The sequence below is a fragment of the Echiichthys vipera genome (assembly GCF_963691815.1).
Source record: "Echiichthys vipera genome assembly, chromosome: 19".
Classification (NCBI taxonomy): Eukaryota; Metazoa; Chordata; class Actinopteri; order Perciformes; family Trachinidae; genus Echiichthys; species Echiichthys vipera.
The window spans coordinates 19,889,632-19,912,414 of NC_139844.1; the positions used below are offsets into that span (position 1 = coordinate 19,889,632).

General features: G+C 40.5%; 3 protein-coding genes across 5 annotated transcripts; 1 reads left to right on the forward strand and 2 right to left on the reverse strand.

Annotated features, from left to right (window-relative positions):
* Positions 1-612: 612 nt before the first annotated feature.
* Positions 613-9,827, reverse strand: ccnc (cyclin C). The gene is made up of 12 exons (XM_083933749.1): positions 9,689-9,827; positions 7,197-7,303; positions 6,839-6,923; positions 6,485-6,554; positions 6,310-6,361; positions 6,140-6,195; positions 4,218-4,253; positions 4,043-4,134; positions 3,860-3,927; positions 3,675-3,754; positions 2,316-2,434; positions 613-2,190 (listed from the first exon to the last, which is right to left on the reverse strand). Exons 1-12 carry the CDS (start codon positions 9,718-9,720, stop codon positions 2,136-2,138), a joined length of 852 nt encoding a protein of 283 aa, XP_083789875.1. The 5' UTR covers positions 9,721-9,827; the 3' UTR covers positions 613-2,135.
* A 1,429-nt stretch (positions 9,828-11,256) lies between these two features.
* On the forward strand, positions 11,257-15,828 carry ngs (notochord granular surface). Of its 3 annotated transcripts, none has more exons than XM_083933607.1 (11): positions 11,257-11,493; positions 12,275-12,440; positions 12,675-12,824; positions 12,965-13,084; positions 13,212-13,307; positions 13,664-13,798; positions 14,398-14,508; positions 14,590-14,700; positions 14,822-14,946; positions 15,087-15,386; positions 15,492-15,828. In XM_083933607.1, the coding sequence occupies exons 1-11, from the start codon at positions 11,300-11,302 to the stop codon at positions 15,583-15,585; spliced, it is 1,602 nt and encodes a 533-aa protein (XP_083789733.1). In that variant the 5' UTR covers positions 11,257-11,299; the 3' UTR covers positions 15,586-15,828. The 3 variants fall into 3 exon arrangements, with proteins under 3 accessions (XP_083789733.1, XP_083789735.1, XP_083789734.1); XM_083933609.1 differs by having other exon boundaries at positions 15,497-15,828; XM_083933608.1 differs by having other exon boundaries at positions 12,278-12,440.
* pgm3 (phosphoglucomutase 3) lies at positions 15,822-22,374 on the reverse strand. Its single transcript, XM_083933606.1, has 13 exons — positions 22,318-22,374; positions 20,787-20,995; positions 20,392-20,576; positions 20,125-20,192; positions 19,866-19,999; positions 19,536-19,731; positions 18,919-19,076; positions 18,468-18,551; positions 18,292-18,390; positions 17,639-17,758; positions 17,319-17,441; positions 16,506-16,679; positions 15,822-16,423 (listed from the first exon to the last, which is right to left on the reverse strand). The coding sequence occupies exons 2-13, from the start codon at positions 20,991-20,993 to the stop codon at positions 16,334-16,336; spliced, it is 1,638 nt and encodes a 545-aa protein (XP_083789732.1). The 5' UTR covers positions 20,994-20,995; positions 22,318-22,374; the 3' UTR covers positions 15,822-16,333.
* Positions 22,375-22,783: the final 409 nt, after the last annotated feature.

Genomic DNA, 22,783 nt, shown 5'->3' on the forward strand with positions numbered 1-22,783 from the left:
ATTCAATCTGATCATTCTTCTGGTTTTGCCGTTTTACGTTTCTGTCCCCTGAAGTTTGAAAATATATGGTTTTATTTTGAAAGGGAGCCGCTCCAGCTCGCGGTAGCATTGACGTTACCCTCTGAAGTGACGTCACGGGGACTGACTGCACCCCATGGTACCATCTCCTGGAGACAATTACAGGTAAATACACTCTCTGAGGCTAATCAGTAAATTAACTTGAGTTTTCTTAACCACAAACAGGAGAAGCAATATATCATTTACATAATTAAGGGTACTATGCCTACTTTACCTGCAAACTCTGCAAAAATATATATTTTATCTGCCAAAACTGATATGGAAGAGGCTGCATGTTATGTATTCTTTGTTTCTGCCAGCAGGGGTCCCACCACAGCCAGTGCTGAAGCGACATTGAAGTTAGGTAACAGGGCTGAGTATGACTTTTGTAACATAACAGCAGTGGACCACTTTGTTACGCACACCGTACATTTTTATTACCATAAATTATCCTCCAAAAATGATAAACAGAGACTTTCAAGTAATAAAACAATTTAAGCTGATGTTTTTTTACCAGAACAAGCAGGATTCTTTAGGTTGGGTGAAGCCCTTTAAATGTCCACGCCCAGTAATGGGAACAGAAGGGGAGGAAAATGCCAGATGGCAAAGCAGAACAAGGCTGTATCCAACTTTCCTCAGTGGCTTCTCTGTCTCACTCGTCTCTGTCAATCAGCACGAGAAAGTGACATGCTAGTGCCATGTTGTACCTTTGTCAGGAAGCCAGTAAGGGGAAAAAATGAAGATGCATCAAAGCAATACAACTAGATCCAAGAAAATGCATTTTACGGTTCACCTGAAAAGGGACAGTGTGCTTTTGTGAAGGGTCTTCTCTGTAACCAGCAGCTTCCATTTTGTAAGGCTTTCAAAGCACCTTGTTAGGAGTATACAGCCACACACAGCTCCCACTGTATCACATCACAAAAATATAGACATCTACAGGTATATGAACACATGTCGCCACAATTCAGCGGTCAAACAGATGGAAAGGATTAAAAAGAATGCTGCGTTGAGTCAAAACAAAAGTCCTTTCCTGACCAATTAAAAACAACAGTTTTATAAAATATATAGCTTTACGCAACACATTATTCAACAACTAAAGCAGGATAAATGAAAACAAAAAAAAATTACAATAAAATGAAGAATAAGCTGTGCAGCAGACAAACAGAATCATGACGGTGAAACAAACAGGGGCACTTTTATTTGAAGCACGAGCACAAAGCTACACCGAGCTCATGATTTCCATTTAAGTTTCCTTAATTAAGCCAATGAATAGAATTTATTTACAAAAGGGAAGAGGGAACGGGATAAAGGAGGTGGAGCTGTCATGATTCAAAACAGTAAAATTCATGTATTCAAAGAGTTCATTTCTGCCATAACGGGGAGCCTCTCTTGGGATTTTTCCTGCCATGGTTCATGATCAACCAGCAGAGACCTGACAAGGCAGCGTTATCCAATCACATCACAGTTGCACAGGGCGATATCCAATCAGATCCACACAGGATCGAACTATTTTACAGAGAAGACTACTATAGTCCCTGAGGAATGAAAACCCACCCAGAGTGGCCACTCATTATACATACTCACACACGCACGCACTCACTCACACAGACACATACACACACACACACAGTACTTGTGATCAAGTTTTCTCGATTCCCACGGAGCTCCACAGGAAAGGACTCGCTCCTCGGGGCTGTTCAAGGACGTCAGGATCATCACAATGACATTAAAGCAGGTTTCTACTGAACCCCCCTTACATCCGAATGTTGCTCAGTTTTTAGTTCATTTCAAGTCCGGAGTAGAGTACAGAGCCTCATCGAGAGGACAAAACTGTTCTGCAGATGTTTCAGCGGCTGCTCGCTCGATCCATAAACCCATAATGATCAGAGAAGGTAAATGTCGGCCGTCGGGGTGTTGGTCCAAGATGAAGGGACATCTCGGCTGGCTGAAATGTGATTTTCTTTTTTTTCAGCCAACACCACAAAGGTCGTACTGTGTGACATTTAAAAAAAAAAGAAAAAAGATCCACCCGTCTCTACGTCAACATTACGGATTCTCACGGAAATAAAGACTCAGTGCTAAGACTGGCTGTAGGAGTTGCTTTGGTTCCCGTTGGAGCTCTGGTCACTCTCACTGTAGACAGATGAAATAAATAGTTACATACAGCTCAGACAGATACAGTACAAGGTGTACAAAACTTGGAAAAGTATGTAGTGTATATGACGGAAGGGTTACACACAGAACTGAGCCAGGCTAACCTGTTGGGAGGAGGTTTGGGCTTAGGCATCTTGTTTAGCACGGCAGCGATCTCCTTTCTGTCATCAAAATTCTTCCACTGGTCGTAGAGCTTCAGAATGACACGTATGATCTCCAGGATCTTGACAGAAAAACACAAGTTAACTTATGTGGATCAACAGATGCTCAATACGACATAGTCAAGAAGTGAAATGGGTTCTCTTCCTGTGTATATAAATAGTACAATGAGGTTTGTAAATAGCTACTGTAGTTCCAGTCCTAAGTTCTATAAAGTTTAATGTCATCACATCAAAGTAATAAGTCACACAAGGCCATGCTCTGGTTTTTCTACATAATATTCCTCTTGTTGTGCCCACTAAGCCCCTTCAGATGGACAACACGCACTGGTTTACAAGGCTTTCATTGTTCACACAGCACATTCCCAGAGATGCAGTGATCAGTGTCTCCTCCAGAATAATGTCACTATCACTTTAATCCACCAGTGAACCAGTCGGCCTGTAAGATGTTCTTAAATTAGAACTATTAAACAACATTTCTAATGTTAAAATATGTATACAATGAAGTAGATATATTATACAGTATATGATCCGTCTGTGGCTGTCTGACTCTGTTTTAAATGCTTGAATCTAACTTTTTTTGTCCTGTTGGCTTTTTATTTAAAAACGCTTGAATTTGAAGCAACGTGAGACCTCCTTCTGTAGCTCTGCTTCTCCCCTATCTGTCCGAGGCAATAGTCTCTCTCTCTCACTCTCTCTCTCTCTCTCTCAGAAATAACCTGATTGGCCAAAGTCTCCCGTCATGAGTCAATTTTCTAAAGCCAAAAGGAGGTGCAGAAGTCTTCCTTCTTTTAATTTTCCCCCCAAAATAAACTGTCCATCCAGCTTTAAGTGTGATTGTAATCCTAAACAAACACACTAGCATAAAACACAGACAGCAAGGAACCAGACTGTTGCTACAAAATGCATTAAAAGGAAGAAAGTGTCAAATGTCACAAAAACTGTGAATTTAAATATGTAAACCAATTACAAATAGAAATGATCATCTCCTATTTTTCTAAAACCCGAACTGCCTGCATGGTCACGTTCGGAGTAGCCGTTAGCTCAGCCTCAGGCTAGATGCAGCTTGAAGACAACCTATGAAGATGATCAACTGGGGAGCTCACTGCATGTAACAGTTTCTCTTCAAGGGGTAGACTGCCGTGTTCGATTCTGGGTGTTAATTTCTCCTCAAATGTGACACTGTGGGAAACGTTTCTAAATGTGTCAAGGATGCATGTGGATGTATCTCTCAATTATTTCAGACTCTACAACACCGAAACCTTTAAAAAGGAGTTTTGAGACTGTAACTGAAGCCGTTCTTACTTTGTCCATGTCAACAGAGAGCTCTGCAAACCACTGCCTGGCATCTTTCTGCTGTACCACGCAGGCGACATGCAGACAGGCTGTGGGAAGAGGAGAACTGATCATGTTACATCTAATAAATCTTATTTAAAGTCAGTAACTGCGTTAAATAGCTGCGATGAGAAATGCACGGGTACAAATCCTACCCAAGGCAATCATGAAGGGAGGGTAGAGCAGACACAGATCCGTCCTGTATGTGTCGTTCACTATTCGCCTGGTTCAGATAGAGGACAGCACAGTAAGCACTGAGTAAGCCTACCAACAGCAGCTAAATGTAGTATTCAAGGACGTTCAATGAGAGCGATGAATGTACACAGGCAGTATCGTACCAGGCCAGGGGCAGCAGCATGTCTTCCTGTCCCATATCCTGAACATACTGCAACAGTGGTCTGTAAGGGTGGTACACTATCAGGCAGCAGTCCTGAAAAAATAAGATGATATCAACAATGTTATCATGTCAAGCAAAACGCAGCCTATGGGTATAGTTAGCGACGATCCGCTTACCATCAACTCCAGAAGGTAGAACTCACATTCTAGTATCTGTAAAGACACAAATTAAAAACTGTTTTCAACATATCAACCTGTTTTTACAATACTAAAAAAAACTTCTTCACAGGGTCTGGCTTACTATAGGGAAAAACAGTACCTCAAAATGAAGTAGAGTAAATTTTAGGGTACTTTACTATGTTTCTTTCACAGTGTGTAGTGTATGTATTTTTACGTGACAGTCTGTTGTGAAGGCCCTTCAAAGTTTACACTCACTGAATCATATCACATCAAATAGTTATTGTGTACGTCTATCAAAATGTATATTTTGAATTGAATTGCTTTTGAAATTTTCAGATTAAGAAATACTGGCAAATACTTAAAAGCCCACAAATGCAGCTGTTGTTTTGCCCCCATTTGTCCCTCTCCCATTATCGCTGTGACTACGTCGGCGGGTTAAATATGAAAAATGACGTGTTGAGAGTAGCATGATCCCGCTAACTCATTCTCTGCTGTGTGAACCACTCCCTCCTTTTATCGCTCTGCGGTGGCTCACTATAAATAATAGTTTACACAGCTTTCAGACAAGGCGGCGTGTCGGAACAGCCCTGGTGACGCCCTGGCAACTGAGTGGAGATGCTCGTTAAATGAAATACTGACGGTGGACACCACTTGACACTGAGTTGAGAAATTCTGCGCACAACTAACGCATGCACGAGGGTAACAGGGGTCAAAGCCATATCCCGTAGCAACAAGATTTTCATCGGAGGTTTGCGAACATTAGCTGTGGAATCTCACGTCGATAGACACCGACGTGGCAACAGTGTAATCCAGTGGATGCTGTAATGTAGCGCGGCCGTGCATAAATAACTTTGCAGAGGAAGCAGGAAAACAATCAGGTGGTTGATTCATGGCATAGCTCATCCACTAGCATCTGTGTTAGCATGGGCACACCACGCTTAAAAAGGTAATATGTAACTTTTTCCACATTAAATTGACTAAAAACTACTAGACCTTCGATTATCCCAAATGTGTCAAACAATGTTCAATTAAATTTGTTTTACAGTGCCAAATCATGACAAAAGTTATCTCAAGACACTTTCCATATAGAGAAGGTCAAGACCACTCTGACTTACTTAGGATTTACCGAGGTCCAACAATTCCTCCATGGGCAGCAAAAAGTCGCACCGGGTCAAACCCAGAGGAATCAAGGTAACGGTCGGGTTCCTTTGGTCGCCTGCCAATGGCGTCATATCAACGTTGCAGTTTTCTGCTTGAGGTGTCATGAATTGACTTTTCAATCCAGCTTTGAGGCACACTTTTATGATACACTTGATCTCTGTCTTTTTAACAATACATTTTAACAGGATGAAGGATTTTAGTAATCAGATGCCAGGATCTTAAGTTAACGCGGAAACAAGCTGAGTAGCTTCTACGGGACTTCCTGTGTCCGCTGAGCAGCTTTGGAGAAGCACTGATTTTTAACATGAAACTGATTTATTCAGACCTTTAAGTTACCGGGTCAGTTTGTTGATTTGTTGACCTCTGCTGATAATTCTGCTCCTGTTAAAACGTCCTGAGCGATTAACACTGAAGGAATCCTAACCGGTTGAGGCTGACTGCACTGACGACAATGGTGGTGGAAGATGATCCCGTGCTTCTTCTCAAACGTGACCAAACTCCATTATTTGTTAGCGTTTTGATATATCAACATATTGTGTGTTTAAGTTTGAACTACAGTCCACGCTTTTTCATGATTAAGCTAAAACATCACTTTCCTGTGTTATTAGATTGCAGACAGGGTTATGAGTTAACTTGTCTTTGTCTTTACTGTCTAATGAATGGGATTTCTAATGCTAGTTTTTATACTGCACTGTGTGTAAGTCCCTTTGAATAACAGATGACTAAAATGCAAATTGTTACACAGCCATTTTACTTACATGATTCATTCTGTAAGGGAACTCCTTTGGGAAGGCATAGGAAAATCTTGTTTTCACTGTTTGAGGACAACGTGAAACGTAACGTGATTACACTGTCTCCACAGCAGGACAAACACACTTTTGTATTACTTACAGGTTTAAGAAATGCGTTACTCAACATGGGGACTTACACACAGATGTTGCTGCAGAGATCAGCCTGGTATTGGACACAACTCCAAATTCCTGCAAGGACACAAAAGTTTCAGCTCAGATCAGATAAATATAAATATAGCACATATACAACAGGAGGCGCTACTTTACTAGTGTAAAATGATTGTCTTACTGGCACCACAGAAACTTTCATACCTCAACTTTAGAAGCCAGGAAGACACAGGTGGGAGCCATGAGCACCGGATCTATACTTTTCAGGGAATACCTGCAAATAAGAGGAGGTGTGGATTAATTTAGCTTTGGACGAGAGGATTTAGACACAAAAATGAGGTGATGATGAAGATCGTAGTACACTGCTCAGAGCCACATTGTGAATCATAAATTGAGGGGGAAAAGGAAAGCCGTGTGCACTCGCTCCAGGTTTTAACTCAGGCCTTGTTATACTGACAGTATCTACCATCATAATATTATTGCCTTAAAAGAATAAATTGCAGATGAAATGTATTCAAATATCCCTACATCAGTATTATGCTGACACCTCTTCCTTACCTGGCATAGAAACGTTTGAAGTAAACAGTTGCCGTGGCAATGACTTGCTGCCGCAGCTTCAGGTGTTCCCCCAAAGCCTGGATCACTGAAAGAGACAGAATAAGATATTTAAATAACAAATAGCCTGACTCCATTATCCGGTACAAATGTGTTTGGTTGTGAATGATAAGTGCACAGAATTTTAAAAAGGCAATATAAATATATATAATAGAATATACATTAGCATATATTTCAGTTGGACTGCATACGTAAAGTACATATGATGCTGTGTTTTTTTAATATGATGTAGACTACAGGCTGTAAATGAGTGCAGAAATCACAATATGAAATTAGAGTTACACAATTACACAACAAATACCATTGGCAAAGAAAATCTGCAGCTTCCAGTACTCCTCCTCTGAGAGAAACTTCAGATCCTTTTGACGCTCTTTCATCAGGTCCTGTTTGTCCAGAACCCACTGCAGACTTTGAGGAATAAAATAAAATACATTATTATTTCAATACACTGTCACTTTATTGATCAGTGCGGTCGCGTACAATTGTTAGTACTATGCTGTGAAATTTGAGTCCTGCTTTTAACCCATCCTAAGGAGCAGCTGAAAAACACCGGGGAGCAATAAGGGGTTCAGTGTCTCGCTCAAGGACATTTCTATTTTATTTTACTTTAAGTTATTTATTTGATTAAGACAATGCACATTCATTAACATATCAAAGGGCATCAATGTAAATTTGCTGGAGTTAGTATAAATGCTAAATTTCATCCTCGTCCTAAGGCAGGTATTATAAAAACACACCATGGCAAAAAAAAAAAAAACACCAAGAGGGAGAGAGAAAAGGAAAACATTAGAAATGTTACACAAAGATAATTCCAGATTCACAAAAAGGTTCAAATCAATACAAAAGGTAGAAAAACCGACGAAAAGGTGACTCATGAGAGCAGGTGTGGCTTGTTTTCAACCACTGTTTATGGCTCTTTTTAAAGGTGGCGAGCCGTCAGTGTATTCAAAGACTGTGTTCCTCTGATGGAAACCACCATTTGGTTTAGTCCTGCGCCGTTGTTCATCACAGGCTTCTGTACTCAGTGCTCTGGTGTTTACTCTGGCATGTTTTATCTTCATGAAGGCCGTAATAGTGGAGGGGTAGTCCATTCAAAACCTTAACAATGAGGCAGACATCCAAAAACAAATGGGAGCTATCAACCTTTTGTACTTATTAATAATATAACAATAATGGTAATGTATGTTTTTTGGTCAGGAGTTTTAAGTGTTCTCTTGAAGAAAGACTTGATTGGTTTTAGAGGACTCTCTGGTGCAGGTGACCATGCTGCATAACAGAAAGAAATAAGGGTCAGTATCACTGCACGCGTATTCAGTAGGTCTTTGCTGTCCGCATGGTCAGGGTAGTAGGGATTGACCGAAATGGATATTTTAGGGCTGATACCGATGACCGATACAGGCTGCTGATTTTCTTGAGTCGATACTGTTTTTGTTTTTTTTAAAAGGAACATTTATTGACCTCAAAAATGGCTTCTCCAGCAACACGGAGCCGCCTGTGGACGCCTGTCTGTAAATAATGCCGGGAAAACACTATCGGCAAACGCAGCAGCCCACACCGGCCGATGAGATACACTTAAAATGCAAATATTGACCGATCACATCGGCTGACCGATACAGCGGCCGGTAGATATTATCGGTCGATATTAAAAATGGCGTCACCAGCAACATGGAGCTGCCTGTGGACGCTTGTCCGTAAATAATGCAGGAAAAATGCAGCAGCCTGCACCTGCAGATACGATACACTTAAAAATGCAAATATCGACCGATCACGTCGACAGACCGATACAGTGGCCGCTAGATATTATCGGTCGATATTTGAGTTTTTTAAGACCTTAAAATGGCTTCACCAGCAACACAGAGCTGCCTGTGGACGCCTGTCTGTAGATAATGCCGGGAAAACAATATCGGCAAAGGCAGCAGCCCGCACCGGCCGATACACTTAAAATGCAAATATTGACTGACAACATCGGCAGGCCGATACAGTGGCTGGTAGTTATTATCGGTCGATATTTGCGTTTTTTAAGACCTTAAAAATGGCTTCACCAGCAACACGGAGCTGCCTGTGGACGCCTGTCTGTAGATAATGCTGGGAAAACACTATTGGCAAAGGCAGCATCCATACCAACCGATACGATACACTTAAAAAACGCAAATATCAACCCATAATATCTTCCGGCCGCTGTATCACTCTGCCGATATATCGGTCTATCACTACAGGAAAGGTCTTATATGTTTAAAGTTTGATAAATTAAATTGTATTGTATTTGTGACTTGTGAAAGGTAAGATTAGAATCACAGATGACATGTAGACAGGAGGAGAAACCTCCACACAACCACAGATGCCCCCTTAACTGTCCACTTACCTCGTAATTTAACCTTTAATTGCTCTTTTATAGTTATTAATTTTACTCTTTATCTTACATTAGCTGTTTAACTTCTTCTAACGTGTATTCTTATTGTAGTTTTACTTATCTGTGCATCTGTACTTGTGTCTGTCTTTGTGCTGCTGCAACAGCTGAAGTTCCCACAGGCTCATACAGGGTTTTCTTATGTTGTTATTCAAACTGGCACCAACCAAACCAGAGGGTAACACGAGTATGTCAGTGCGAACAATACAAAATGGAGTTAGTCTGATTCATCTTTGACTTTGTTTAAATTGCCCTTTTCTGGCAGCGGCAGCTCAGAGGTGTAAGCGTAGGGACAGCTCGACAGACAGCTCTCGTTAGGCCTCTCAACACAGACGCTCATTCACTGAACAAAGACGTAACGTGTCGCGATATTAAGAAAAACTTACTAATGAGAACTTTGCCAGAAGTTTCCCGCCATCTTGTAGCAGTTGAGGTAGAGAAGGACACTTTAAATTGATGTTACTTTCCTACAGAGAAGCGGATAGCACAGGGAAAGGAGCTGTGCTAAGCAGACACTGGGGTGACGTTAAAAACGTCCCGGAGACCGACAGACGACACAGTAGAATGGTTCCGGAATTTTAGTTCCGCCTTTAAAAAACATTAAAAAAATACAAATAATAATAATGATAATAATAATAATAATAATAATGCGTCCTCGACTATAAGGAAAGTATTACAGACACATAAAATCTCACCAAGAGGAAAGTTTCTGCACAAAGACTGGTTTTGCCCCTTTCAATTCTGTATTCGGAGAGATTCACTTTAAAAGTTGTTTTTGTTTTAAAAAAAAAAAACGTTTTTGTATAGTTGCACTGTCGTTATTTGCTGCTCTGTGTGCCCTGAATTGCCCCCCGGGGACAAATAAAGTTTTTTGAATTTAATTGAATTGAATTGAAAAGTCTGCATTGTATTTACCCTCGTAACAAACTAATTTCTAGGTTTGCTGATGTCGATGAAATGTGCACTTTCTGTGAAGATGAGCCAGAAACATTTCTACATTTATTTTGTATTTGCCGGTTGTCATCTGTTTTTTTAGGAGGGACGTGGAAAACTTTGTCTACAACAAAAATAAACAATACAGAAAAATTACACCCAAAGATATTACTTCAATATTTGAACATGATGAAAAATCAGTTCATAATAAACCTCTTGAAAAGTCAACACCCACAAGAAGGAGTTTTTTAAGTCCCTTCCTGACTTTAATGTCATTTTTAATATCTATCTATATCTATATCTATATCTATATATATATATATATATATATATATATATATATATATATATATATAAATATATTAGCGCTTTGAAATGCCTTTATATATTTATATATTATTATACTTAAACTAATTTTCCCAGAATAAGAAGTGCCTTATCTATATATTTTTAAAAAATGTTTTACTTTATCTATTTATATATAATTTTATATATTTTATTCCTTAATGCCTTTATCTGTCGGTGTCTGTTTGTATGAACATTCAGAATTTTGTACTTTTTCAATTGTGAAATAAAGATTTTCATTAAAAACAAAAGCTTCTTTGATCAAACTCCTAACCTCTTTACAGCCTATAATAGCTATTTTTTAAAAACTTTTTATAGTGACTTGTAGACCTGCTTTGCAAATTTATTGCCATTTTGCACTGGAAGGACTGCATTCAATTTTCTTTGTAGGCTACAATGACAATAAAAAGTACAATATTATATGTAAATAAATGTAGCCTATACATTAGTAGGCCTATGTGCAGTTAATGTGGGCACTCGTCACAGATAAAGTCATGCCATCCTTCTAAAACTTTTATTCTTTCAACCACCAATAAGTGAATTGACGTAACCTTGATAGATGTTTGTAGGGACATTCACCCTCGGGTTGGGAAGGTTCAACATTCCTCTGTAGTGTTTAGGGAAGGGCTGAGGGTATAAAGACCCCACTACTGACTCAACGGTGTGTGAGGGAGTTTTCAGTCTCCAGTTGAAGTTGTAGAAGTTACAGGAGCGTCAACATGAGCCGCAGTCCAGAAAGGATGTCTTCATACCGCCGGCATTTCGAGGGCGCCTTGGCCGTCCAGCCTGTCTACCAGCTCCGGGTGTCCAGTCCCTCTCCCACCCGCAGAGACACCCGACACCGGTCTGCCAGCTTCACCCGGATTGGTGGGATGATGGGTCGTAGGGCCAACTCCAAGTCTCGCATGACCAGGTGATATTTTACTTACCTCAGTGTAAAAATACTCTTTTACGAGTAAAAGTCATGAGTAAAAGTCATGATTTCAAAATGTATGATTTCAAATTGCAGTATGAAGTGTCCAGAGTTATATTCACTCACATGATGTTTGGTTTAAAACGTCCAGTTTTGGGAGAAAGGGCCTCATGGTATGTCTTTCTCTGTTGTAACTGTCCTTATGTTGACACAAATTCCCCAATTCGATCGTTTTAACTGTGGAGCAAAATTAAATACTTTATTCTGAATCACTAAATTTCTGATCCAAGGTTTTCATGCTCTCAGTGCAGCTTTAACGAGAGACAAATCCTATAGTTGTTACAATGTGTGAACATAATACCGCAAATCACACATCACTTTATTTAGTGGTACTGTAACTTACTTCAGTAAGAAATGCTGCTGCACTTCACTGTACTTTACTGTAACTTAGTTCTGGAGGATATGCTGCTACATTTTTAACAATGTTATCACTTATCGCTCCTCATCTTATTTTATTTCAATATGCTGCTAAACTCCACGCTGCGTATTGTTGTATATTGTATAAACCCAAGTTTAACCACAATGTCCGTTGCACTCTGTCACACTTAGTTGTTGTTTGATTTATTTTAAGTTAGCTTTATTTTGATTTGATTATGTTAGCTTATTGTCGCTCTGATCCTCTCCCATCTTTGTATTGAAACTGTTGCACAATAATTCCCCTCGGGATAAAAAAAGCTTCTTGAATCTTGAATCTTGAAAATAGTTTTCTGGTTTTCCACAGCAGCGCGAGTATGGGAGCGCTGTGCTTCGGTATGTCCATGGGGCTCGGGCCCAAATTGGACCTTGATGCAGCTGCAGCAGATAACCAGGCCTTTATGATGACTCGCACCACTGAGAGGCAGGAGATGGTCGCCCTCAACGACCGCCTGGCAGTGTATATTGAAAAGGCAAGAGGACCAACCCCACAGACACACTTGTGCATTTACTCTTTGTTTCACTTCTTAAATGGCACACGAATCATCATCAGTTTAATTTCTTACCATTTGAACTTTGCAATCTGACCTCTTTTTGTTTACTTTCTCCACCCTGAACCTTTTTCTTCAATCATTCCTACATAAAGCATCATAACATTTTTTTTATGAGATAGGTCTACACTATGTCTCCTGCATTTCTTCATATAGGTGCGAAACCTGGAGTCCAAAAACAAGCTGCTGGAGACTGAGATTGAGGCCCTGAACAGCCGCCATGTCAGACCATCAGGCCTCAGGCAGCTGTACGAGTCTCAGCTGAATGAGCTCAACAGGGACGCAGAGAGAATGAGAGTCCAGAGGGTGAGGGAGGTCATACCTCAATGCTAAAACATATTTCAATCATGGTTAGTTGTGATAAGAGCAGGTCCTCCTTACCCCATGCCCTGCTGCATTTGAGCATTTTACTTACTGATCAGTGAATATATATCTGCTCTATACAGGATATGTCTTTAGCAGCCAAGGAGGCGATGTTGGGCCAGTTGGACATGCTGAAGGCCAAATACGATGAGGCTGTGGAGGCCCGGAAAAAGACAGAGCAGGACATTGAGAATCTCCGTCCGGTAAAAAAACTGTGAAAAAGTCTTTTCACATCTTGGAATATATAGTGAGAATTCAAAGCTTTGACATGTGCACATTTGGCTTTTACTTCACCAAACCATTCATACTTCATGTGGTTCAATGTCCCAGGATGTGGATAAAGCAACGTCAGTGCGGATTGCGCTAGAGAAACAGCTGGAAAACCTGGAGGTTGAGCTCGCCTTCCTGCAGAGAGTTCAAAAGGAGGTAACGTGTGTTTCTCCATGAGTCAGCCACTGGTGAGTCAGGTCTGGTGGGCTGGCATGCCTTTCATTTTATCATTAATGGTTTAATGGGCTTGTAATTATTGCAATGACAGGTTGTACTTAGATCAAGACCTTGTTGATGGATAAAGTGAGTAAGGCCACAGACATGGCCATTATCAGCATCGTATGGAAGCAAATTAGCTGACTGGTGCAGAGTGGTGGAGTGAACCCTAACGTAGTTATATTATCAAAGAAAGCAACACACTAGACCTACACCTTTAACTTAATCTGAGATACAGGCCACACTGTTTTCGTGCTGCATATATCACTATTCTTCTAACTGGTTGTTTTTCAAAGGAAATTGAGGAGCTGATGCAACAGATCTATTCAGCAACCTCCAAGGTGGAACTGACCTTTGGCCTCCCGGACCTCTCCTCTGCTGTCAGAGAGATTCAGTCTCAGTATGACAGCATTGCAGCTAAAAACCTACAGGTAATGTGCAACAATGAATCACGTTCACTTCAACTCCTCTAATACACGGAAGTCTTAAAGGTCTCATATTGTAGAAAAAAAATACATTTCCATGTTTTTTTTATTATAAAGCAGGTCGAGATGCTACATAAATACTGTGAAAGCATCAAAACGCTCAACCCACACAGAAATGCACACAGTTTATATTCAGAAACTTCGTCTTTAAACAAGCCGTCAGGATTTCTGTACGGTTGTGATGTCACAACTATACAGTATATATAGATAAAAAAAGGGCGACTGCAGTGCTATTACAGTCATTCCCCGGCTGCAGGGACAGCGCAGATGTGACAGACCTGGAAACCCTGACCGATCAGAGCAGACTGGGCTTTTTCAGGAGGGGTTTTTAAAGGGACAGGCAATAGGTTGTTCTTTTTACATTAAAGCATGTAAACAAGTTCTAGTAGAAATCCAAAATACAAGTATGAACCTGAGACTGAGCATGATATGTCCCTTTAAAGCATATGAAGGAACTGTGACAAGTACTGGTATTGTGTTAGCATTACTGACACACGCGTTCATTAGTGTTTGGGTCATAGACACTGTTAATGTCTGTCCTCCAGGAAATGGACACCTGGTACAAGACAAAGTTTCAGGACCTGAGCAGCGCCTCCACCAAACACGTTCAAAGCACTCGAAGCGTGAGAGAAGAAATCGCAGGCTATAAGAAGGATGTGAGTATGAATTTCGGTTCTTGATACAGTGACTGCTACCACTTCTCAGCACAAAACAGATGTGTCTATGTGTGTGTATAGCTTCTCAACAAGGAACGTGAATTGGAGGCGCTGAAGACGAGGAACCAGTATTTGGAGGCTCAGATCCGCGATGCAGCGGAAAAATACAAGAAGGAGGAGGAGAACTTGCAGGTGACTGACATGATGTGCCATTTGCAGGACAAATACACATTAATATAAATAAAATTTCTAGTCATCCTCTGGCCTGAAACTCCTCAAAATAAAGCAATTCTGTTGTGTTCTATTGCACCAGGAGCGTATAGAGGCGATTAAATTGGATCTGAAGGTAACCAAGGAGAAGATCGCCCTGCTGCTGCGGGAATACCAGGACCTACTTAATGTAAAGATGGCTCTGGAGATTGAGATCACCACCTACAGGTGAACAAAACATAACCTCATGTCATTTCCACAGTATGTAAACCTGACTGTCTTCTACTTAATAGGAAATATAAGACACGGTTCTCTTTTTGTACGCAGCATTCATTCTAACTTCACTCCCTGCCGTTTATTTGTTTCAGGAAGCTGATCGAGGGGGAAGACAGCCGTCTGAGCTCCATGGTCCGAAACCTGTCCCTAACTGGAGGCCTTCATCTCACCTCCAGCGTGAGCGTGCGTGCTGCCTCAGCTTCGGCCTCTGATAGCTCAGCCCCTGCAGCCACTTCAAAGCAAGATGGATCCCCCAGTGACATGAAAAGTAGCGTGACTGAGAAAGCTCCAGGTGCCGCCCGAGTGGAGATGGCCTCATCAGACACCCAGACAGACGGAAACTTAGAGGAGCAGGCGACCGAGACATCTGAGAGGAAGACTGTCCTCATCAGGTAGACTGTGACTTTGACACCTGACATGTTTGTGATTTGTTCTCAGTCAGATTCTCTTACTGATATGGTAAACTTTCTTATTTCTCCACCCCATTGTTTCCCCAGAACAGTTAAGACAGATGAGGACACTTATGAGAGCGACCAACATGAGCGCACCATTACCATTTCTGGAGCAGCGGACGACACAGATGAAGAATAGAACGTTTATCAACCCCAAATCTCACTGAGCGACGACGCCTGCTAACTATCTACTATTTCCAAAGCATCGAAAGTCCAAGAATTCTCTCCGTGGAGACTTTACATTAAGAAAAGCTGTACACCGTGTCCACTCACTCTGCTCTGCCTGCTCCTACCTCCCCCGTCAGCCTCACACTATCTTTCTGCTCTTTTAATCCTCCTGCGTGTCTGCAATGTGTCTGGCAAAGTAACAAAATAAACAGCAATCAATCATAGTTGTGGTTTTCATTTAAATCAAACGAGACAAGTTTCACTTTTTCTTTTCTCTTTTCCATTGTTTGTTTATTTAAACCAAAGCAGCAAAGGCTTTTTTAACAGAAGAACAATTGCCACAACTCCCCTCATGTAAACTTGTGATTGCACCGTTTCAGATTGTAAAGAAATTACACACAGTAACTGGTCGGAAAGATTTCATTTAGCAGGAAGCTACACGATCAAAAGTTAAACCTTCGTAATTTGCGTGCGAAGACAGTTTATTATTATTGTATATGTATTATTATTTTACAGGCACCTGGCAGCCTGTTGGAGATACCATTACGAGTCATAAATAGCATTATTACCTAAAACAGCATAAAATCCATTCATTGTCTCCCTCCTTGCGTCCAGTATATTCACAATGCCTGACAAATACAGAGAAAACCAGAGCGAAGTGTAATTAACAGTACAAAATTAGTTGATTAGTCAATGTTGTGCCGTCTGTGTATGTGTTTCTAGTGCAGTGGTTTGGGTTCACCCCCCACTCCCCCAGCGAGACGATAAACCGCAAGGCTGACTTCATGTGCCAGAGCGTCAGCGCTCTCCTAAAAACACAAACATATATCAGATAAAAAAAAGCAAAAGGACAGGAAAATATCCAGAAGAGGACCAAAATGAAATTCTCACCTGTGTTTCTGCCTCGGCGTAAACTCTAACCACGTCCTCGGTACCAGAGGGTCTCACGAAGGAGCGGGCCAGTCTGTACTTCCTCACTAAAGTGTCGATGGCCTCCTGTAGTCCTGCCGGGCTCACTGCCCGTCTCTCTGCGTCCGTTGTGTCTATCACCCTGCGGTCTGATACCTACAGAAAAAATATAAATAATTTGGTTTTTATCAAAAGCAGCTCTTTGGGATGTAAAGCGAGTGTTGATACAATGATGGCGGGAGAGGACTGAGGCCTACTTATTAATCTAGGTACTGTAGAATATTGTGTACATATAATTATCAATTATAATTATAGGGATCGACCGATATGGATTTTTTTAGGGCCAATGCCAATAACGATTTTTTTCCATCAGCCGAACAGCCGATGATCGATATGGACTGCTGATTTTCTTGAGCTGATATTTGGAGCCCATACTACTTTTGCTCCTTCACTTTACATCATAAAAATTACACAATGAGTCTTTATTTTAAAAAAAGGAACATTTATACACTTTAAAAAGGCATCTCCGGGAAAACAGAGCTGCCTGTAGACACAGCAGCAGCAGCCTGCATCGATACACCTTAAAAATACAAATATCAGCAGATAATTTTGGCCGGCCGACGTATCGGTCTATCACTAATCCATTAAATTGTAAAACTAGACAGTTTCCCTAAAATGCAATGCCCTGTTTTGTAGCTGCCCCTGCACTTTTGAATAAGGAAAAGAAAAACAATTTCCCCAAAGGGATTTATTTTAAGAAATATTGTTCATTACAGCACATTATTTAATGAGTACCTTGACTTTGAGCTGTCTGTTTGGCAGATCACTGTAGATGGCGTCCCACTGCTGGATAGTCATACCCTTGATAGCTAATATAGCTTCGATCAGCAGCATGTCAGAAATGGCATCACCTACAGTCTTTATAGGATAAAAACACAAAGTCACAAATCAGAACTGCCAGTGAGTGTAACAACAGTACTGTGTTTGCTTAAATGTTCCATTGTAATATGTTTGTTTGTGTGTGTATGTGTGTGTGTGTGTGTGTGTGTGTGTGTGTGTGTGTGTGTGTGTGTGTGTGTGTGTGTGTGTGTGTGTGTGTGTGTGTGTGTGTCCACCTGGTTGATGACGTTGATAGTGTTTTGCAGCAGGAGAGCCGCTCTCTTCCTCTCGTCGTCGGTGCTGGAGTTCTGAGCTAGTTGCTGGATCTTTTCTTCAGCTGCTTTACTGAACAACACCTGAACGACACACAGACAAATCATGACACGCACCTCAACACATCACCTAATGTTAAAGGTCCTATATTGTAAAACATGAGTTTCCTTTTTATATTATAAAGCAGGTTGAGGTGCTATATAACTACAGTGAAAGTATCAAAGCACTCAAGCCACAGAGAAATACACAAAGACCGAAATTAGAAACTTGAAATGAGAGAGCGCGGATGAGGAAGTCCTGAAAACACTGACCAATCAGAGCGGACAGGGCTTTTTCAAGAGGAGGGCTTAAAGAGACAGGCGCTAAAATAGAGTATATACAGATATATTCAGATATTCAGAAGAATAACGTGTTTATTAACATTAAATAGTGTAAATGTGTTCCAGTAGAAACACAAAATACAAGCATGAACCTGAATATTAGCACAATATGGGACCTTTACATTGATATTACTAAATTATTGATAACAGCAGATATTCTACAACATTAACACAAGAAAGAATGGATTATTATGCTACACTAGTGACGGTTGTTTTTGTGTATCTGATCTACTCACAGTTCCATGACCGTTGGCCTCAAAGTACACACCAATATCAAACTCCTGGGCTGCATGATGAAGGTGCTTCACTCCAGTTTTAGTACACTTCACTATCACCTAAATCCAATGAAAATGTGTGAATTTATACAGATAAAAAAAAAAGAAACAAAATGATCGCACTTGTTTTTACTCACCTTCATAGTGTCTTCCAAATAGTTTGTTGAGCTCCCGTTAGCATACGCAGTTTGCACCACTGCTATCTCCAAGTCTAGACCAGCCTGTATGAACAGAAACAAACTAGGTATAGATATTAGTTTATTTAAAAGGGGACAGTGCAATTTCATAAAACACGTGAATACACATGGTTAAGAAAGCCAGAATTAGCCAGAATGCTACTTTTCATCTGTAGTCCCCTGGACATGATAAGAGAGAAGAGAAAAGAAAAAAGCACACAATACATGTACAATATAATAGAAAATACATATGCAAACACTTAAATATACAATTAAGAAAAAATAAAACATCACAACATTTTATCATAACATCAAAACATCACAACAGGCTTATCTTTTAGTGTCGGCAACTACTTACTAAAGGTTTGTGTATATTCGCCTTTTCGTTGCTGTGTGGGTAGTGAGAGCATACCTGTGTAAGCAGCTCTTTAAGGAAAGTGCTGATGAGAGTCGCGACTTTATCTCCATCCAGCAGGTGAAACCGTCCTTCAGAGTCAGCGTAGTAGTAAACTATTCGGTCAGCGTCACCGTCAAAGGAGCAGCAACGCTCCCCCGGGTTCATCTTAATGCCTTTACAGAAAGAGAGAAGAGAGAGATGCAAGATGGAAGTGGCAAATTAAAAACAGAATCTTTCTTTCTAATATTCAAGTTTTCTTTTAATCTCATCACATTTGTTTGACACTTCTCGAACAAAAACAACACAGAAATTGATACAAAAGTCATATTGCGAAGAATACCATCACTGAAATGTTGTTTCACTTATAGAGTGAGTGTCAGGCCAAAGATCAGAGTAACTATTTTGGCATTTCTTGATTAAAAGTCTCCACCTTGTGGTCAAACATTGCATCTGTGAAATCAGATGAAATAAACCACAGAAACAACACAGTATATCTACTGATTTGTCGAGATGATCTATGATACTATACTTAGTAAGTAGATAAAAAGTATTTTTCTTTTGAGAGAAATCATTTCCATCTGCATCACAACATATGTCGCTTCTTCTGACAAGTCAAGAGAGTGCAGTCTCACCTGTTGGAGGGTTTTGCTGCACTTTGACAAAGTCAGCCCCACACTGGTGGTTGAGCTTTCCTTCACTGCCGTCGTTGAACAACGTTATATGCAGCTCCCTCTTCAGGTGACTCTCCATCTCACGTACTTTGAGAGCCCCGATACCATTAGCGCCGTCCACGGAGAGGTGCTTCTGGTCGTCTGTGCAATTGGATGCCTACCGGTAAGAAACAGATGACGGGAAGTTGAGAGGGGTGATTCCTGGATGGATGGAAATGTTGCACAAACACACCCAAATGTACAGGGCTTGAATGAAGTCACAAGAATATATGACACACCCCAGTTTCTTACATTCTTTGTGAGCTGAATGAAAGCTTGGCAGAGTTTCTTATAGTAGCCGTCCACTGTGGCTTCTCCATATTTACCCTGTGTGTTCTGACAGCAAACCATGTAGTGGAGCTGTGGGGTGGTCACCAAACCATAGTCTGATGGAATCAAAAGGCGGTTAAAGAGCAGCACGTGAAGAAAAGGATCACAGAAATGAATGAAACGAAAAAGAAAGTGAACAGATTAATTTAATATATGGGTACACAAGTTAAAGTAACCCTACCTTTGCTGTTACCCCCAAGTGCAGATACTCCATCCAATACTGCCTGAGAAAGGCTGGCACTACTGCTTCTATAGTTAGAAGACATTTGTTTTTTAGTCTTTTGTAGAGTGAAATAATTTGCCGCCGTAGAAATAATCAATAATAATAATAATAATAATAAGGTAAACATTTAAAAAGTGCATGTAAGTCAACCCGTCTGCCCTGCTACCTGGATGACACAGGTGTATCTATGTAACACAAAAAAATAAATGACTTTTGATCATGTACCTGGTGTCTTTGCCCACAAATACGTTAGCTTCATGGCTCATGTTTATGGCTTCCTTCTCTATAACGTTCTTCAGAGCAGCGAGCAAATCCTCCTGCTCAGCGTTGGCCAGCTGGGTGGCGTAGGCTTCCCATGACTGCGTCACCATCTCCCCCATGGGGTCAACCAGCTTCACTCCGTTGTCCTCCTATAGTGCACATTCAAAGAGACATATCAGTAGAATATGAGAGGGAACTAACAGCCTGGGGTCAAATAGCAAAGGGTATGACTGGAAACATTTAGCGTGAGTGCCAAATTAAAACCAATAACCTAAAATATCCACACACAAAAACAACTAGATCATATATTTATGGCAAGATGCAAAGATACGTTAATATTTCTGAATGCCTTCTTTTACCTCAGGGTTGTGTGATGCGGTGACCATGACTCCGATGGTTGCTTTGGTCTTTTTGGAGCGGAGAGTGGCCAGAAGTCCCATCCTGAACATGATGTGGTCCAGCTGTTTGGCATTGGTCCTGAACCCAGCGGTACCATACTGCAAAACCAACCCTGCAGGCTTCGGGTGCAGAGCGGACTGCTTTGATACTTCCTGAAACTGGGCCATCACTGAAAGACATTTGAAAGACATATCAAACAGTCAGTGGTGGAAGTATCGTAAGATCCAAAACGACAATGCAAAAATACATTTCAATCAATCAAATGTTCAAGTACAGAGATAATTTAATTTCATCATATAAGAGGTTCATTATAAATTTATACTAAATAATATAATTACTGCATTTTACTATTTTAAACTTTGTTCTATCGAAGTTTTCCCATTTTTTTCAACAATGAAAACAAAAATAAACAGAGAAGAAAAGTGAACAGACAGGTTGATTAGGCTAACACAGGTCATGCAACCATGAGCGAATTCAAACAGCGGTACAAACGGATGGTGTTTATAAGGTACGGAGAAGAAGAGGGGGATGACAAACACTAGGGTTCTCACATTTTGCCATACTTGTCATTTATTTGTTTTTACACAGGCGGGCATTGTGTTGTTTGTTGGTTATTGTTTGCTTTGTTGAGTGTATTAAAAAAAAAAAAAAAAAAATACAGGATACACAGGAAGTAAGAAAACCTATAGTACTAGGTACTAAGTGGAGAAGGGGTAGGAGGTAATGGGCTAATGCTTCTTCCTACTCCTTTACAAACATACAAAGGGTTTTAATGACTAGTGCTTCAAGTGTAATATATCTTTCACATGTTTGAAATAAAGCATTCATTCATTCCTTCATACATTAGTTCAAAATGGAGAGATCAGTCACACAGACAATGGGTTACACATTAAAGAGTATGTCCTCCTTTCCCAGTACTTTGTATACTGTTCAGCCCCTAATTTTAAAGCGAGGGTCAGTCTTTGCATGCGTTGTATTTTGTTAACAATGGTGAAACAGTCATTCCTTGATGGCAAAGTTTTCTGCAACCATTTTTGTGTGATGGCCTTCTTGTTTGCAGCCAAGTGCACTTCATAAAGATAGTTGTCGTGGGCCATAAGTCCAACTGGGGTTTTACCCAAATACAGTGTAATAAAAGAGAATAAGGAAGCATATATATTGATACAACATAATAATAATAAATACTGTCTATTTCAGGCTATAACACCTACTGAAAACAACGCCAAGGGCTTGTTTTTATGGAACATATCAAAGGACAAGAAGAGGGCAAAGTGTACACCACATTACAGCAGCAGCCTGTCCTGCTACAGATAAACTCCATAAACTGAATCATAGCCTGTCAATTCATTAAGAGAGCAACCTACTTAGACTTCAATAAACTCGCTGAAAATATAGTAACACACAGCAAAGGTAATGCTCCCGGCGCTGCGACGTACGTGACAACCTAAATGATAAATGTAAGCGCATGAAGTTGTGTTTTTATTCACTTACGGTTGTGCTTTGTGGATGTTCAGCAGCTGAAATGAAACGCTTCCGGGTTCTCCTTCATTGACGACGTGGCTACAGTTCCGCGTACGTCACGCAATGACGCAAGTACGCAGAGCGTGCTTTTCTACACAAGATGCAGGGACGCCCTCAACACCACAACCAAGACAAACCTGTATAGGCCTATGCAATTAGACTTTATTCCCATTTTATTTATCACTAACATGTTATTAAAAATAAAAATATTGCGTTTAGTGCATTTCCGGTTAGACACATAAGGAATAAAATATATCAGAGAAGAACATAGATAAGCTACTTTAGGTCCATAGCACAAATATGGAGTCTGGACACATTTCAGTGACAGTATTGTGAAAAGATATAACCCGGGTGAATGAACTACTTTAGTTGAATACAACCACAAATATTAACATGTCGTGGGATACCTAAATAAATAAGGATAAGGAGGATTTGC